We start from the raw sequence: 17,555 nt of genomic DNA on the forward strand, positions 1-17,555 counted from the left end.
ATTAAAGTATTATTTGGGCATTTTTCATGAATAAAAAACTACTAAAATCTTGATGACTCTTTATTTAGCAGTTCCTAATGTTTGTTTTCCTTTAGTGCCGAAAACAAATCGTCGATTTTTGAGTTAGGTAGGGTACGTATGTACGTATTATATCCCGCCTCGCCACCTTTCAAGCCTGATTGGAAAACTCAAAAAGAAAGAAGCGGCGGGGGCGGCGTCGTTCCGTGTTACATACAGCGGCGCGCGTTAAGGTCCGTCTCCTCAGCACGAGTAGGTTCTCACCGTGGAGCTGTCCAGGCGCTGAACGGCCGAGGCTCCCACTGTGGGAAGGAACCGGAAGGGGGCGGGGTCACAGAGAGACGGCATCAGCGGACGGGCCTCGCTCGCACGCGACAAAGGCATCACTTGAGGAGCAAAGGTCGGCCAAAACTTTTGGACAATTTGGACGGGGACAAAATGTCTTTTACCGCACACGGATTTTTGGTGATTCTTTGGTGAAAAACAGCTCGACGAAGAATCGGAAAGCGCGTGGCTGTTTGGTGTGTGTGTGTGGGGGGGGGGGTGGGGGGGCAGCGAGCACGACACGGGACACATGGGGGGGGGGGCATAGCTGACCTTAGAACCAATCCAAACACACGTCGTCCAGCGCCTCGAAAAGGACTGGCCGGCAGCCGGAGGAAAACAAAACGGACAAGTTGGGCCGCGCGTGGGAAAAGGCGGCGGGCGGGAAGGCCGGCTCACCTTCGGGCGGGAGCCTCCGCGAGTGAGACGTGGCGGTGAGACGGAAGCCGGCCGGCAGCGTCTCGGCCGAGCCGGGCATCATGCTGATGCCGTGCACGTCCCGCGGAGGGAACTGTCGCCTCCACGACGAGCCGCGGAAGTCTTTGTCGTCGTGCTGGAACAGTTTTCGGGGTCCCGTTATACCGCGTCGCGCGGTCAAAACAAGATGGCGTCCGCTCTCACCTCGTCCAGCCGCCGGTCGGTGCCCAGCGCCAGAAGGTTGTTGTACTCGCGCTCCAGAATCTGACGGGCCTGATGAAGGAAACGGGGACGTGATCTGAGCCGTTTTTTGCAAAACGTGGATTTATTCATTTCATCGTGGGCGCTATTCCTTTGACTTTTTACTCAGTTTTATGGTTTGCATGTATCATGTTACAGACGTATAAAAATGACTTCAAATATTGAAGAGGGAATTTAATATCAACAAGCATCTGTGCCGTTTTGCTTGCCAAGAGTTGAAGATTTGACCATAAACAGCCACAAGGAGCCGCTAGAAAGCACCTGATGATTCTCCACAGTACAATATTCCATTGACTTTTTCCATAATTTTGTTTCGCATGGATCATATTCCAAAAACGTAAGAATTAGCCCGAATATTGAACAACGAATTTAATGGTAACAAACTTCTCTTTCATTCTGCTTACAAGTTTGACCATAAACAGCCAAAAGATGGCGCTAGGAAGCTCCTGGTCATTCATTTTACCTTTTACAGTATTCTTTTTCACAATACGTAAAATTGACTTCAAATATTGAAGAAGGACTTGAAAAGTGACAATCATCTGCGCCGCTCGGTTCGCTAAGATTTTGCATTTACCGTACACTCGAAATTGCCACCAGGAGGCGCTCTGACACATCTTTACTGAACTAAAATGTGCCTTCTAAACCCAGTTCGGCCGTTGAATGGGGCCAAGTGGTTTGCGGTCACCTGAGTGTTTTGGTTGGGGATCTGCAGGAGCAGCGCCAGGCTGCTGTAGTCAAAATTGTCGTCCAGGGCCACCAGCGCTCCGTGCACGCCGCTCTCGTGCAGGATGCCGGCGTAGTCCCGCAGGCCGATACTCTGCACCCAGCGGACCACCCGCTCGTTGCTCCACACCAGCACATCTGAAAAAAATAAGTCAATAAATAATCTTTTTTTTTTTTTCTTCTTTGTGGTAGATTTGCTATCACCTCTCATTTCGTGCTGGCTGGTCTCCCGCCGCCGTTCCAGCTCCTTCCTGTCGTAGTTCAGCTTCTTCAGACACATGATGCCGTATTGTAAACTTGTTCTGCAATCGCACAAATGAAGAAAAAAATGATAAGCGCGCCAATTCGCAGGTTTTGTCCTTGACAACTGAGGCCACAAACCGCCAGCCCGCTACCAGTCCATGGATCGAATGGCAGCATGGACGAAATAATGCTTGTGCTTGTTTGGCTTGATCTTTGTTTTTTGGCGCCTCCTCTGGCCACTGTTATTATGACATTTTGTAGTGAGGAAGAATGGTGCGGCTTCACTTGACAGCAGTTACTGTCTGTGACTAGTCATCAATTATTTTAATACCTATTGATTACTTGAGTACTTGCTAACCTAAAGTAATCAGTTAATTTAGGACTTCATTACCTAAGGAAGTTGATTTCTTCTGTATATTTACCTAAGTAGTAGTTTAGTACCTAAAATTTAGTTATTTGACGAAAGTAATCAATTATTTTCATTGATTGATTTAGTGCTTCATTACCTAAAGAAGTAATCAATGACTTTAGTAGTAGTTCAGTACATAAAGTAATCCTTTACTTTAAAAGTGATAGGTTAGAGTAATTGAGTAATTGCTTAGGTCATAGTTAGCTAAAGGAATTATTTATTTTATTACTTGATTACAAAAAAATCAACTACTTTAAGAGTTAATTATCTAAAACAATCAATTTAATAATTAGGTTAAGTAATTAATAACCTAAAGAAATCAATCACTTTCGTATATTTACCTTCATAGTAGTTTGATACCTTTAGTAATTATTTACTTGAATAATCATTTGACTAGTCATCAATTATGTTAGTACTTAATTTAGTAAAATAATTGATATCTTTTGTACTTCTTACCCAAAGTAATCGATTGCTTTAGTATAATTAACTAAGTAGGTGTTTACCACATAAATTCATCAATTACCTCAATAGCAATTGCCTAAAATACTTCATTACCTAAAGTACTCGATTTCTTTAGATTATTTAACTAAGTAGGTGTTTCGTACATAGTGAATTACTTCAATGGTCGTTGCTTAAAGTAATCAACTACGTTAGTCCTTAATTACATGAAGTAATCAATTGCTTTTGTACTTGATTACCTAAGGAAATCGATTACGTTAGTACTCATTACCTCAAGTAATTGATTACTTTTACACCCAACTTTTAACCAAACACTTGAGACAAATTGAACTAAATTAAAACTAAGTGCATGGGACTCTAGACTATTGAAAAAAAACGTAAAAATATGTCTTTGGGTATGAACGAGTCAGGGATATTTTTTCGGGGTCATTTTGCTGTTTTGGAGCTTGGACCAAAGTCATGTTTAGTATGAAAGTAGTGCTTTGGCACCATATTGCACCGTTTTGGAATGAAGAAACTATGTTGAAGTTGTTTGAGGAGTTTCATGTTTAGTATGAAAGTAGTGCTTTGGCACCATATTGCACCGTTTTGGAATGGAAAACATAGTTGAAGTTGTTGGAGGAGTTTCATGTTTAGAATGAAAATAGTGCTTTGGCACCATATTGCACCATTTTGGAATGGAGAACATAGTTGAAGTTGTTTAAGGAGTTTCATGTTTAGTATGAAAGTAGTGCTTTGGCACCATATTGCACCATTTTGGAATGAAGAAACTATGTTGCAGTTTTTTGAGGAGTTTCATGTTTAGTATGAAAGTAGTGCTTTGGCACCATATTGCACCGTTTTGGAATGAAGGAACTATGTTGAAGTTGTTTGAAGAGTTTCGTGCGGTACTTTGTTGCCTGCGGCAATGATGATGACCTGTGGAAGCTGTCCACCATTTTGAGATGCACCCTCAGGTCCTTCTTGGTGAGGTGGTCCAGCATGCGGGCGTCCACCAGGCACTCCATGAAGTAGCTGCGGTACTGAGGTAGTCCGAGACTGGGCAGCCACTCGTTGCCGATCCACTCGTGGTTCATGTCGCCGTAAGCTAGCGTCTGGACCGCATTTTTCAAAATAAGAGTCCAAGGAAACAAGAATACTTGGGAGGCTAGCGTAAATGTCCCGCTCCTTACCTGTGCCCAGCTCCCCTCTTCAGATTGGGATTTCTGGGTAAGAAAAACAAAAAACAAGCAAACATTGGCGTGGCTAGCAAGAATCGTAGCGTCACGGCGGCTAGCAAAGGAAAAGCGAGGGTGCTGGCGTGAAAGCGCGGCAGGAGGCGGGACTGACCGTTTTGGAAGGGGCCGCCATGGTCTCCATCTCCTCGTGGGTCACCCATACGTTGCCTGACGGCTACAAGGGCGGCGCCGCGGAGACGGAGCGGCGGGGTGCAGTGGTAATAGATGTCCAGCAGGAGGCGCAAGCAGTGTTAAAGAAGAAGAGCAGCACCACTGTAAGCCAACAGTGTTAAAGCATCACAGTCAAGACCACCGACGGGCCACGTCAAAGGGAGGGGCGGGACAAAACACAAGCGTTAGCATGCACGCTAAAGCTAACCACAGCAAACCCACATTGCACAAAGCACATTTATCAGTAGGTAAAATAAAGAAGATTTCAATTGACTTTTTGTATGTATAAAACATACATATATAGAATTTATTTTTTTTGGGGGGGGTGGCTACGCTCCCTTTATGTGCAAAAATTGTAAAAATACAATAATAGCAAAAGTATTCACACTATATATTTATTTCTATGTTTATGAAATTGAAATAGGAGTATTTATTATTAACGTATGATAAAACATATATGTCCAAAATTGACCATATTTCCCATTTTTAATGGCAGTAAATGAGCCCAACATGGGCTCAATTTGACAACTTGCAAGCAGTTGAAATTAGCAACAAATGGTGGTGACGCCACAGAGCAGGGAAAAAAAAAAAAAAAAAAAGCAGAGCCGCCGGCTTATTTTGCGGACTCACGGTTCTGGAGGTAGGGGGCGCCGACGGGCTGGTGAGCGAGACCATCTCCTGTATGGCCAGCCGGAGTTTGAGCCTGTGCAAGGGGTTGCTGATCCCGATCTCCCGCTGGATCTCGGTGTCGGACAGCGCCGACATGATGGCGCCGCTCTTGACGTTGGCGCGACACGCCGCCACGTACCAGGCCGGCATTCCCAGCCACAGCTGCAAAGACGACACTGGATTGGACCTGCTTTTTACCCTTTGGACTCAATTTGGACGCTGACCTCCAGCCAGGCCACCACGGTGGGCCCGTCCCACTGCGCGAAGGGCAAACCCTTCCTCCTGGCTTCTTCTAAGAGCTCGTGTCTATGTGGGCAGAGGAGACACATGGAGGAATCACTTCGGGTTATTAGAGCCCTACCCCCAAACTCCTGCTTTTATTTCCCCAAGCAAGGCAAAAAAAAAAGACAAATGTTTCTCCTGGGCGTTGGCCTACGTGATGCCCGCGGCTTCTTATTAACAGGCTAGCATTTTTCTCGGACTCAGCACAACTCCTCCGCGAGTTCTCACGTTATTTTTTTTTAATAATGTATCAACTCGTATTCAAGATGCTTTGCATGCCGTTTTTTTTTTTTTTTCCTGTCCTCCACTCGAGCGCCGAGAAGCGACGCCCACGCGCTTGAATAAGAAAAGGCATCTGGCCAGGAAGATGGTTGCAATGGATGCTCAGTTGCTGTTAGGGCGTTTATGACTAAAATCTCTTGTGTATTTTTTTTCTGTCTGATTTCAAACTAAATGACTAATTTGTCTTTTTTTTTTTTTTTGGTATAGTTTCAGGAGAATTTTTCAGGATGGTCCATTCAACGCCTTCCAATTTTTGTGTTGCTAAGGGAAACCGGAAATGACCTGTGTTTTTTCGTGAATTCGGATCCTTTTAGCTTGAGCTCAAACTAAATTCACTACGGTTGGCACTATTGACTATTTTTAGAACTGATTAACCTGTCGGTTATACCAATGGTTTTCAAAGTGGGGTCCGTGGACCCCCGCTGGAGCCGCAAGAAGGAGCAAATGAGGCCTTTTACTTCCTGGTTAGAGAGATCGGTACAATAAAACTCATATCTAATAAGAAATTAAATCCCACATGGGCCAAACGTCATTTTCATGCACATATTACACCGTAGAAGTACTGAAACGGATTTATACAACTTCAAGCAGGAAAAATATCATTAATTTGATAGCTAATTTGGTTTTTATGTGCCAAATTTTCCGCACTATAAGGCGCACCTAAAAGCCTTAATTTTTTCAAAAAGCTGATGTCGGCCTTATAATCAGGTGCACCTTATATATAGATCAATATTTACCTGTTTCTTTTGTGTATTTACAGTTGAACAAGCTTGGTCATGTTGACATTGAGTTATTATGTTATTGAGAGTTTAGAGTTACTGTTTGAGTTATTATTGTTATTACTATATTGTGATTGAAAAAGTTTGAAAATATGTCAATTGAGAGTGCGCCTTATAATCCAGTGCGCCTTATAATCAGGTGCACCTTACATATGGATCAATATTTACCTGTTTGTGTATTTACAGTTGAATAAGCTTGGTCATGTTGACATTGAGTTATTATGCTATTGAGAGTTTAGAGTTACTGTTTGAGTTATTATTGTTATTACTATATTGTGATTGAAAAAGTTTGAAAATATGTCAATTGAGAGTGCGCCTTATAATCCGGTGCGCCTTATAATCAGGTGCGCCTTATATATAGATCAATATTTACCTGTTTGTGTATTTACAGTTGAATAAGCTTGGTCATATTGACATTGAGTTATTATGCTATTAAGAGTTTAGAGTTACTATTCGAGTTATTGTTATTACTTTGAGTATTACTATATTGTGATTGAAAAAGTTTGAAAATGTCATTAATTGAGAGTGCGCCTTATAATCCGGTGCGCCTTATATATGGAAACCGTTTAAAAATATGTCATTAATCGAGGGTGTGCCTTATAATCCGGTGCGCCTTATAGAGCAGAAAATACGGTAGATAAATAAATAAATCAGATTTTTACATTTATGTCTGAAGAGCGAAATTCGAATCGGTTGTCTTAAGGCTCTGACAATTCCCCGCCTCCACCGCCCGCCACGTCTTTTAGTTTGGTTTCGTTGAGGAGGAGTGATTTTGCACCAAATCGGCCGAGTAAACAGCAACGTTTCATTTATGAGTTACAACGTTTTTACTGTAGAAATGCTGAGGTGGGCGAACAATTCAGTCATAAATAATTCACCCGCGGGCACAACTATTGTTCCGGGTACGAGATTTCCACAGGGACTGATTAGATAGAAGGAACGCTTGTTCGTGAGAGCGGTGCGGCGCAAGGTGGCCCGGCACGGTAAGAACAACCCTAACCCTTTTTAATTCCTGGTTAGAAAGATCGGTACCATAAAACTCATATTTAATAAGAATAAATTAAATCGCCAATATGCCAGATGTAATTTATATAAATATCATGTGACGCCCCCTTTAAATTTGACGGAACAAAAGCGAAATGTTCTTTCATACAATTACTGTATACAGTTTCCCGTTTAATGGCAAGCCATCAAACTTTGCAGATGTACTCTGCCCGCATGCAAAGTCAAAATTCAGCCCAGAATTTTCCCAGGGAACATTGCGACGCCAAAGCCTCCCCAGCGTGGAAGGTTGGAACGAAAGCATATCACACCAACACAGCACAGCACGGAAATCTGTTTCCAAACGCAAGCGCTTTGGGTCTTCTTCCATCCAGCACATGAGGCCAGCTCATGTTTGCATGTTCAGCTCGGCTCGACTAATGCACGGCCGCTGAACATAGCTGGGGAAAAGGGAACGAAGGAAACAGTTATGACAAAAATCATATTGGAAACAATACGGAAATAAAAATCATCCCCACACACAAATAAAGACGGCAAAATCGAAGAGGACGGCATTCCGGATCCGGCAGTCAATCCACTGTAAGGAGGAAAAAGGAAGGGCGAGGAAGAAAGAAATGGCGTTCTCGGAGGAGGAGGGGGGGAGACAGGACAGGATGTGTGACGGTGGAGATCAGCGATGCGTCCTGGCCACTTACCCGCTTTGTTAGAGGCGAAGGGAGAAGAGAGACAAAAAAGTACACACCCATTAGTCCATTATTTCAAATATCTGACCAAAAAAAAAAATGTCTGATTCACGTTTCGTGCTGTGGCGTTGCTGCATTCCCTCCAAAAGACCCAACAACAAATTGGAAAACCGTTACAGCATTTAGTCCGCATCCTGAATATCCATCCTAAAGGTCAAGGGGCAAAGATAAAAAGTGTTTTCTGAGGCCTCGAGGAGCCATGTTGCGCACAGACGTTATAGTCCCAGCTATTCTAATGTCACTTCCGGTACCCCCAGCGGTAGAGTCACGAAAAAAAAAAAAGACTTATAATCTTAAAAGGAAAAATATCTTGTGTAGCAAAAAAAAAAAAATGCTTATTTCAAGAAAATACACCTAGCAGTTTCTCACTAAGATTTCTTGGCGCAAAACAATTTTTTTCACAACAATGTTTTTTTTTTTTTTTTTTTTTTTATATTGGGAGATATGAAGAAAAACTCCCAAGAGTTGTCACCATGATTGTATCGTGCTGGGAAGAACTTATATATATATATATATATAAAATACAAATATATATATATATATATATATATATAAAATACAAATATATATATATATATATATATATATATATATATATATATAAAATATAAATATATATAAATATATATATATATATATATATATAAAATATAAATATATATATATATATATATATATATATACAAATATTTAAAAAATATATATATATAAATATTAAAAAAAAATATATATATATATATATACATATATATATATATATTTTTTTTTTTAATATATATATATATATATATATATATATATATATATATATATATATATATATATATACAGTATATATATATTATATATGGGTCTATATATATATGGGTCTATATATTGGCTGATGTATTGGCGTGTTTTAATGTCATGCAGCACATTCATCACACTTGTGGTCCAAAAAGATCATTAGACATGACAGTTCTCGGGTTTTAATCTTGCGAGATCTCGCCTCATCCCGAGTCACGACACTTGCAACGCCAAGCTTCCGTAGCTTCGTAAACAAACTCGTAATACGTCATTAAAATCGAATTTTTAGTCAAGCACGTGTCATGATGCTACGAAATCTTTGTCCCTGACCTTTCAAGTCCAAGTGCAGTCGTTCCGGTGTCTTCTAGCAAAGACAAAGAGCATACTAGGACGCGGACCTTGAGCTGAACATGAAGGAAATGGAATAAATGCTCCAACAGGTTTCCGGACAACAACATCGACGACAAAAACGGCAACAAGAGCACAGAGATGAACCAAGATGCTGAAACAGGAACTAGAGCGGCAGGCAGCTGGCTAGCATGCATTGTGCGAGGGAAGATGCAAAAAGAAGGTGAGCATGGGTCGGGCGCTCTCCATCCCGCCCGGGCGCCTCCAACAGGAAATCCGTGCGGTGGAAAGAGTAGAAGAAGGAGGAGGAGGAGGAGGAGGAGCGGGACGACTGCACGGAAGGCAAACCGCATTCATGGTTAGGCATGACAACACACAGAAGCGTTCACTTTCCACAGGACACTTGCTTCTCCTAATGGCGCCCAAAATGGACGATCACGACCCTTGAAGGCATCGTTTGTCTTGGAGGAGCCGTAAAATGGAAGTTTCAACGCAAAATGGATGACTCGCTGTGTTTTCTCAGGAGTGGATCTTAAGACTTTTTTTTGCGGGTGAAACTAGCAAATTTATACAACAATGATGAGGATAAAGATAAAAGGGAATGACAGCTAAGAGCTGCTGAATTCCTTCAGAAATGACTCTTTTTTGGTGGGTCTATTCAAGCTAGACATGCCGACCAAATTCATGTGAAATGGGCTTTGGGGGCGGATTTTTCAAAACGAGGAAAATCTCATCAATCGAGATCCAGGGAATGGATGGAGCCACTCGCGCGAAGGCTTACTTCTTTCTCAAGCGGCGGTCCTTTTCGGCCTGCGTGCCCAGCTTACTCAGCCCCGCGTCCTGGCCCGCCATGTCCGCATCTATCATGGTGGCTACGGACGAATCGAAAAGCAGTTACAGATGACTCTTCTCAGGCTGGGACGGGTCTGCCGGAGCGCCAACCTTGCGGATCCACCATCACGTGTCTGTGCTGCAGGTGGGCCAGGCGGCCCTTTTCCTTCTTGCCGAAGAGGCGGCCGATTGATGACTTGATGCCCTTCTTCTTGGGTTGCTTGTGCAGTGAGTCTTGGCTGCTGGCCACGCTGCTGAGGGTGCCTTCCGCTTCCAGGGAGGCGGCCATGCTGCGGAGTGGTCACAGTGGCAACAAAAATACCACAAATTGTGTCAAAAAGGGACCGACTCCACAGGCAAATAGCAATAAGGAGGAGGCAGATCCTCAACAGTCAGTTAAACTGTAACAATATGATATCTAGGTATATGTCACGATTAAAGCAATACAATCTTTGGGTTGTTTTCAACAAAACAAGTCAAGGTAGAGTTTAGCCCAATTGCTAGCTCAAAACAAAGAAACCACAAAATAACACATTTTAGCTCCGTTTTATGGGTTCTTTGTTTTGAGCCAAATTTTTGGGGTAAATAAGCAAATTGTGTAATTTGATCCAACGGTTTTTAGAGTGTAGGTGAAAAAAAAATTGTACTGGTTTGTGGGTTTTTCATTTGACCACAAAACAATGGAATTTTTTGGATTGTTTTGTACAAAAAAGATCCTAAATCTAAGCCAATTCCTCAACTGTTCTTAACATTTGGGTCAAAACATACAGTAGAACACAGAAAAAAAAAAAATCTAGCTTGTTTGATGGAATCTTCATTTTTAACTCGCTTTTTTTACAGGAATAAATAACTAATTTGTGTCTTTTTTCATTGAATTCTTTGAAGTCTTTTTTATTTTTTTGACTGCAAAAATAAAGTGAGTACCCTCGGGCATCGTTGTGCGAGGACGCCGGGAGGGTGTGCGTCATCCGGACGGTGCGCGGCGTGGCGGGCGGCGACGTCTCGCATTTGATGGTGGCCTTGTCCTCGCGCCCGTCTTCTTCCACCGCCGCGATCTGACAGCAAGTTCACCAACCCATCAAATCCGTAACGTCCGTCAAAAGCCGAAGCTCGGCGTCTTCATTCCGCCTACCTTTCTCCTGTGCTTGCGTAAATCGCTGGGCTGTCGGGAAACAAAGAACGGTCAGAAAAGACGTTTCGCCGCAAAACGGCGGAAAAAACAGTCAGTGACCGGGTCAATCAAAAAATCCCCGAAAAGCAGCCAGAGTTGAAACTTTACTACGGTTGCTTGAAATATTCATAACGCGCTGGCGTCAGCAGCACAAGACGGCAGCTCATATGAATATTTAAAATACACTCGGCACACACCCTTAGGCTAGTGAAAATATTACTGTTATGAAAATCAAGGGGGCGCGTCCCTGCTGTCTCCAGTCAAAGTAACCCAAGCAGAAAGAAAGATGACTCACTTTTCATCCGCACAAATGATATCATGGTATTTGTCCATTTTTTGGACCTTTTGTGGACATCATGCCTTCAACAAAGATTGAACATACTTTACCTGCATGTTTAGAAAGAAGAACAGCCCCAATATATTTTCAACATAACACTGACATTTCTGGATTGTTGGATTACCGCACCAACACAACAGTAACATGCATGATTGCATTTACTAGTGAACACTGTCCTCTTGACGGCAAGTAAAAACTATAAATAAAAAAAACCCTGCAGCTATGGCGCAGTGACCCATAAGGGTCGAAATCGTGAGTAAAAAGTAGTTATTTATAGTCGTAAATTCACGGAATTTGGATAGATATGCCGCTGAACATTTTGAGTGAAAGTAAGAAAAAAAAAGCCTTAAGGTATTGTCACCTCAAAATTGAAAATCAATGTCTTTTTTAGTCAATAAAGTGCAAATAGTCAACTTTGGTGGTATTTGTCCATTTTTTGGGGACTTTTTTTTGGCCAAAAAAATCTCTGCAGCTCTGCCGCAGTGGAACATAAGGGCTCAAATTGTGAGTAAAAAGTAGAGGTCTATGTGCCGAAATTTATGACATATGGATACATAAAAATGTATTGTCAGCTCAAGATTGAAAATCGATATGTCTTCTAAGTCAACAAGCTGAAAATAGTCAAACTTTAGTGGTTATTTGTCCATTTTTTTGGATATTTATTGGCCAAAGAGAGGAAAAAATTCCCCCTGGTCCATCACACCGATTCATTGTTTTGTTTGAATGAAACAGGTCCATACCAGCGTCATGACGCCCATGCGCTCCATGTCACGGGCGGGGCTGCGGGGGTCCAGCTTGGGGGTAGAGTGTCCACTGGGTGGCGAGGAGGACGCCAGGGAGGAAGCGGTGGCCGAGGCGGTGATGGAGGCCCCGTGATGGTGGTGGTGGTGCAAGCGGGCCAGGTTGAGACCCTCCAGGCTGACGCTGGCCACGCGGCTCTCGATCTCCTCGGCGCGCAGCTCCGTCGACTCCTTCTCTTCCTGGATCAGCCTGCGGGGGGAGCCCACGCGCAACCTCAGCGTACAGAAGGAGAGGTGACGTTTTTGGCTAATCCGTACCGGATCTCCTTGTTGATGGCGTCCAGCTGCTCCTGAAGCATCATGGCCAAGGTCTGCGCGTCCGAGTGTCCGCCGGGCGAGAGGAGGTCCATGGAGCTGAAGAGCGTCTCGCGGTCCTCGTCGTCCAGGTCTGACATTTCAGTGTCGCTCTCAAAATGGTGGCCGGAACCCGGCGCGCCCAGCTGCTGCGATCGCCACTCTTGCTCGCCCAGAGACTTGGCCTTGAAAAAAAAAAAAAATTTTGATTTATTATTATTATTATTATTATTTATTTGAGTGCTGCCTCTACAATTTATAATTTCATTTTTAACCAAGCATTTGTTTAATCACTAAACAAAATAGTATTTTGTTCAATCCTTTGAGGGTTACGTCCAGAAAAAAAGACACCAGGGAGCTGAAATTTCACCCAGATGAAAAATGTGATGATTTTGATGTGGACTGCATTGAAAATTGTTCATCTCACCTTGGTTTCCCTCAGGCCCACTCGACCTCGCCGGGGCCTACGTACGACCTTGGCGGAGCGGTAGTGGTCCGACTGGGTCTCGGCCAGGGACCCCAGGGAGAATCGGAGTTCGCCCGAAGTGTCCAGGTGAGACCTGGAGGAGATTTGGCGTCACGAGTTGGGGTTGCGCAACGGAAGCAAAGAGAGCAGCAGTCTTACCGTGAGAGGGTGGGCTCCGTGAGGGATCCCGCCCTCAACCTGAACTGGTCCAGCTCCGACCGAAGCTTTTCCATCTCCTGGGCCAAATGCGTCTGCAAGCCAAAAATGTTCAAAAGTCCAAATTTGGAGTCCTGCTCAGAACGTGAGGAATCTTCACCTTCTCGTGGATGGAGTCCTCATACTGCTTCCTGTAGCCTTCAGAGTCCTGGATGAGTAAATTCTGGAGGCATCGGGCCCAAAAAAAATATGAGCTGCATACTTTACACAATCTTGCTCAACACATTCATTGTACAGGACTTAAGTAAAAAGCAATATTTAGAATGAAGACGTTCACCTCTGGAGGACACGAGCGCGGTAAGTACCAACCTTCTCTTCCAGAGCCGCCATGCGCTCCTTGAGGTGCAGCTGCAGGCGCTCGTTGGACTCTGTGAGGAGGCGGTCCACCGTGTCCGAGAGACGCTTGTTGTGCTCTTCGTTCATCTTCTCCCGCTGGCGAGCCTGCGGCGACCACAACCACGCCGTCAACGACATTCGGTGGAGTCAAGTCCTCCCGGCGAGAGCGTCCTCGCGGTCCGCACCCGGAGCAGCTCCTGGTTCTTCTCCTCCAGCTGACATTCCAAGTGGCGCATACGCTCCTCGATGTTGCCGTGACGTTCTTCAGCCTGAAATTTTAGTTCGACCATTTGACGTAACATTTCAGCTCGGTAACGGCCCAAATCGGTCGAATTTGACATTTTTCTGGAGACCTTGGTGAGCGCGGCGATCCTCTGAGCCAGCTCAGCCTCCACCTCGGGCAGCGTCTCGGCCTTGCGCATGGTCTGCTGGAGCTTCTGCTCAGCTAGCTCCAGCCTCTCTTGCAGCTGCCGGTTCTTCTCCTCCATCTTTCGAGACGACGACAAAAGGGGGAGGCTTTCAGGCCGGGGTAGAAAAAAATGGGACGGAAATGGGACGGGCCCCACCTGCCTGAGGAAAGCCTCCTTGTTGGCCAGCTCGTTCTCCAGCTTGTCGTTGATGTCGTGCACAGACGTGGATTCGCGCTGGGCGCTCAGATAGCGCTTCTCCAGCGTCACGATGCGCTCCTCCATGTCCTCCTTCTGGCACATGGCCTACCCGCAAACAAAAAACTCAATTATATGAAATCCCCCTCAAAAAAAGTCTGTCCTGCTATGAAAAATAAGTATTGAGATCATTTGTTTTCCTGATCTCGCCAAAGTCCTCCAAAATTTCTCCGACAGTTCACCTCCTTGATGTCACGCTGGTACTTGTTGTTCATCTCCTCGGACTTGATGAGATCTTTGCGGGCCGTCTCCAATTCCTGCTCCACCTCCGAGACGCGAGACGATAGCGATGACATGCGCTCCTTCATCTGGGCCAGCTCGTAGTTCTGCTTCTCCAGGAGGTCCTGCAGCTCCACCACTTGGCTTGCTTCACGCGCCGACTCCAGCGAGCCGTTGGAAAGACGCTGAAAAAACCGAGGCGTCGGTCGGGAGCGCGAGAAGTCCGGCCGTTGCCGCGGCGACCCACCTTGCCGTGGACCTTCTGCTGCGCTTCTCCGCCCTCCAGGATTTCATCGGCGGCCTCGCCCGAAGCCACCTTCCTCTGGATGTGGGCGTTTTGCTCACGTAAGGCCACGATCTGCAGAAACACGTGGTGTGAAAGCTATGGATGGAGGGCTCTGTTGGGACCCAGCCAGTATTTAAATGAGCCGGCTCATTTAGGGTTAGGGTTTAGGAGTTTTAACCTTAATGTCAAGAGAGCCATATTGAACCAAAAATAAAAACAGATCTATGTAGAGGCGACAAAGAAGTCCAAGAACTGTTGAATCCTGTCTTTTATGTTTCTTATTTTCCCTTTTTTTTGAGGGGGTAGAACCTGCAAATCTTTTTTGACAGAAAAGTTGAGATGTAATATTTATTCGACAAATTTACAGCATCGGAAAACTTTAGGAATTTTTGTGACATACTTGTAAAACATATTAAATCATATCAGATATTAATCTCGTCTTTTCACATTTTCATACATTTTTGGAAAAGCTCCAGGGAGCCACTAGGGCGGTGCTGAAGAGCCACGTGCACCTCTAGCACTGCAGGTTGCCCATAAATGTACTAATCCGACCCTACATTGTACATAATCATTTGTATTTTTTATTACACAGTTGGTCATTGAATTATAATACATACTAAGAAAATATGAGTGAGTTACACTGTCATTATTTTCCACTCATTTTTGAATTCTTGATAGTGTTTATGTATATATTAAATAGTAGTTTGTTTTAACTTTGTATTTTTTTCCACTTGAATCCTGTATTGTTTAATAATGAGTTCTGATCATGTAGGAAAAACGTTCATTTATTTTAAAAATAATCGAATTTGCGGAGAAACAGTCCCATCTGTTTGCTATCAAACTGAAGCCCCCCCCCCCCCCCCCCCTCCTCCCCTCCCCTCCCCCATGCAGGCGTGACTATTAATAGTGACAGAAGACAATTCAAGTCTTATTGGCAAGCAGGCGCCTCACTCATCATGCAGTTAGAGCACATTAGCTTGAAATGCATCATTTGTGCCACGAAATACAGTAAAAATAAAATGGCTGGTACCAAATTCATTGAGGAACTAATTGAGGAATTAATTGAGTTCAACTTTTTAGGTACTAAATTTTTTTCACAATTTTTTTCAGTTGGTCTAAAAGGTTTCCCCCCCCCCCCAAAAAAAAAAAAAAAAAAAAAAAAATACATATATATATATATATATATATATATATATATATATATATATATATTGTTCAGGCACTTTGATGTACATTAATTTTTTTCAGCTTCAGACTAACTTGCAACCTTAAAAAACACTGCAAAAAGTTAGTTTGTTGAAATTTGATACACAGTGTTGCTCTTTCTTTTGTTAACTGATTCAATCTCAGATGTATTTTCTTTTTTGGGGGGCGGGGCTTTTTGGGTGGGGTAAGGTAGGCTAAAAATGGCTAGTAGCACATCAATTGACTAACTGATCACTTTAGGTAATTAGCTACTAAATTATCTACATTATTTATTTTTTATTATTATTTTAGGTAATTACGTTCTACAATATTTAGTAATTATGTAAACTGATTTCCAAATTCATTTAATATCAGGCATTTCTAGACGCTCCCTTGGCCAAAAACCTAAAAAAAAAAACAAAAAAACTACCTGAGTGAAAAAAAATGTCTTTGGGATTTAATGAATTAATGTTAAAAAAAGGACACAATTTTTAGTATATACAATTTTGACAGATAATTATTATTCAGTCACCTTATGAGGTGAAATGTTTTTTTTCCTGGGGGGGAAAATAATCAAGCTATCTGGTCCCTACCTCCTGATTGGCTGCTGTAAGCTCCTCCTCCAAGGCCGACACCCTCTCCAGCGACACTCGTAGTCGCTCTCGCACCTGCAAAACCGAATCATGTCAGGAAAAGAAACAAAAAACAAACAAACAAAAAAAAAGTTTCAAATGAAGAGCAAATTGATTGGAACATGAAGCTGGATGACGCCGACCTTTTTTTGTCACTTACCTTCTCATCGAGGGCTTTGTGGTGTTCAAACAAGGACTTGAGGGCCTTGAGGACCTCCACCTCGCTGGAGACCCCCGAGGGAGACTGCGCCTGCCTCTTGACCACCGTCATGCGCAGCGAGCGCTCATGTCGGGACACCAGACATTCCAGGTGCTCCAACAGCAACTGCGCCCGCGAGGACAACAAGTCCTTAGCGCAAAGCTCGGCGGAAAAGGCGGGGAAAATCCGCCGGCTCACCCTGGTGTTGTTCCTCTCGGCCTTCAGCTCCGAGATCTCCTCTTCCTTCTCCAGCAGCTGCTCCCGGCAGGCGTTGAGCTCCTTGGTGAGGGCCGCAAACTCCTGACGGAGGACAAGAAGGCGTCATTAGCTCCAAAAGGGACGCGCAGAGCAAGACCAGCTACATGACGTCAGCTTTAATTGGATAAAAAAAGACCCAAAAGGCTTCTGCTCCATGCTGATCCTGAAGATAGAAAAAAAACCACCTCAACACGGGAAGCAAGTCCAGGACATTATCACCATCAAGTGGGGCACGAATGACGAAAAACCTGGAGCAAAATACGGAACGCAACTCAAACAGAACCGGGTCCAAAAATGGGACTGACACAACTTTGTGGGTTATAATTTGATCATGTTTGGACTCTAAAAACAATTCCTGAAAATTTGAGACTGTAAGTCACTATTTTAAAATAAAATGAACTTTTGACTTTGAAAAATGGCCTCAAACTGGACTTTGCTTTTAAATTAACTCATTCAATGCCAAAGACGTATTTTTACGTTTTTTTCTATCCCAGGTAATTACTGTAATCCTCCAAAAAAGAAGCAGC

The 17,555-nt window shown here is 43.6% G+C and overlaps 1 protein-coding gene across 11 annotated transcripts in view; it reads right to left on the reverse strand.

Moving 5' to 3' along the window:
• Window positions 1-17,555, reverse strand: part of ppfia2 (PTPRF interacting protein alpha 2) — a 39,610-nt gene that overhangs the window by 1,155 nt on the left and 20,900 nt on the right. For 3 of the 11 annotated variants that reach the window (XM_088406514.1, XM_088406515.1, XM_088406522.1), the window contains 26 exons: window positions 16,969-17,070; window positions 16,732-16,896; window positions 16,533-16,607; window positions 14,716-14,826; window positions 14,432-14,653; window positions 14,151-14,297; window positions 13,770-14,072; window positions 13,558-13,689; window positions 13,349-13,411; window positions 13,192-13,283; window positions 12,994-13,126; window positions 12,531-12,751; window positions 12,213-12,462; window positions 11,097-11,126; window positions 10,889-11,019; window positions 10,076-10,254; window positions 9,915-10,005; window positions 5,136-5,217; window positions 4,873-5,073; window positions 4,184-4,246; window positions 3,773-4,059; window positions 1,948-2,045; window positions 1,706-1,881; window positions 964-1,032; window positions 742-895; window positions 236-320 (listed from right to left, as the gene is read on the reverse strand). In XM_088406514.1, coding sequence (XP_088262640.1) covers window positions 262-320; window positions 742-895; window positions 964-1,032; window positions 1,706-1,881; window positions 1,948-2,045; window positions 3,773-4,059; window positions 4,184-4,246; window positions 4,873-5,073; window positions 5,136-5,217; window positions 9,915-10,005; window positions 10,076-10,254; window positions 10,889-11,019; window positions 11,097-11,126; window positions 12,213-12,462; window positions 12,531-12,751; window positions 12,994-13,126; window positions 13,192-13,283; window positions 13,349-13,411; window positions 13,558-13,689; window positions 13,770-14,072; window positions 14,151-14,297; window positions 14,432-14,653; window positions 14,716-14,826; window positions 16,533-16,607; window positions 16,732-16,896; window positions 16,969-17,070 — 3,636 coding nt within the window. In that variant the 3' untranslated portion in view covers window positions 236-261. Of the gene's footprint in view, window positions 1-235; window positions 321-615; window positions 661-741; window positions 896-963; window positions 1,033-1,705; window positions 2,046-3,772; window positions 4,060-4,183; window positions 4,345-4,872; window positions 5,074-5,135; window positions 5,218-9,914; window positions 10,006-10,075; window positions 10,255-10,888; window positions 11,020-11,096; window positions 11,127-12,212; window positions 12,463-12,530; window positions 12,752-12,993; window positions 13,127-13,191; window positions 13,284-13,348; window positions 13,412-13,557; window positions 13,690-13,769; window positions 14,073-14,150; window positions 14,298-14,431; window positions 14,654-14,715; window positions 14,827-16,532; window positions 16,608-16,731; window positions 16,897-16,968; window positions 17,071-17,555 lie in introns of those variants that run through there. The other 8 variants (XM_088406521.1, XR_015864210.1, XM_088406518.1 and 5 more) reach the window with 8 other exon arrangements.

Source organism: Hippichthys cyanospilos, chromosome 22 (genome assembly GCF_059441005.1).
Source record: "Hippichthys cyanospilos isolate Australia breed blue-spotted pipefish chromosome 22, RoL_Hcya_1.0, whole genome shotgun sequence".
In the NCBI taxonomy this organism is placed as follows: Eukaryota; Metazoa; Chordata; class Actinopteri; order Syngnathiformes; family Syngnathidae; genus Hippichthys; species Hippichthys cyanospilos.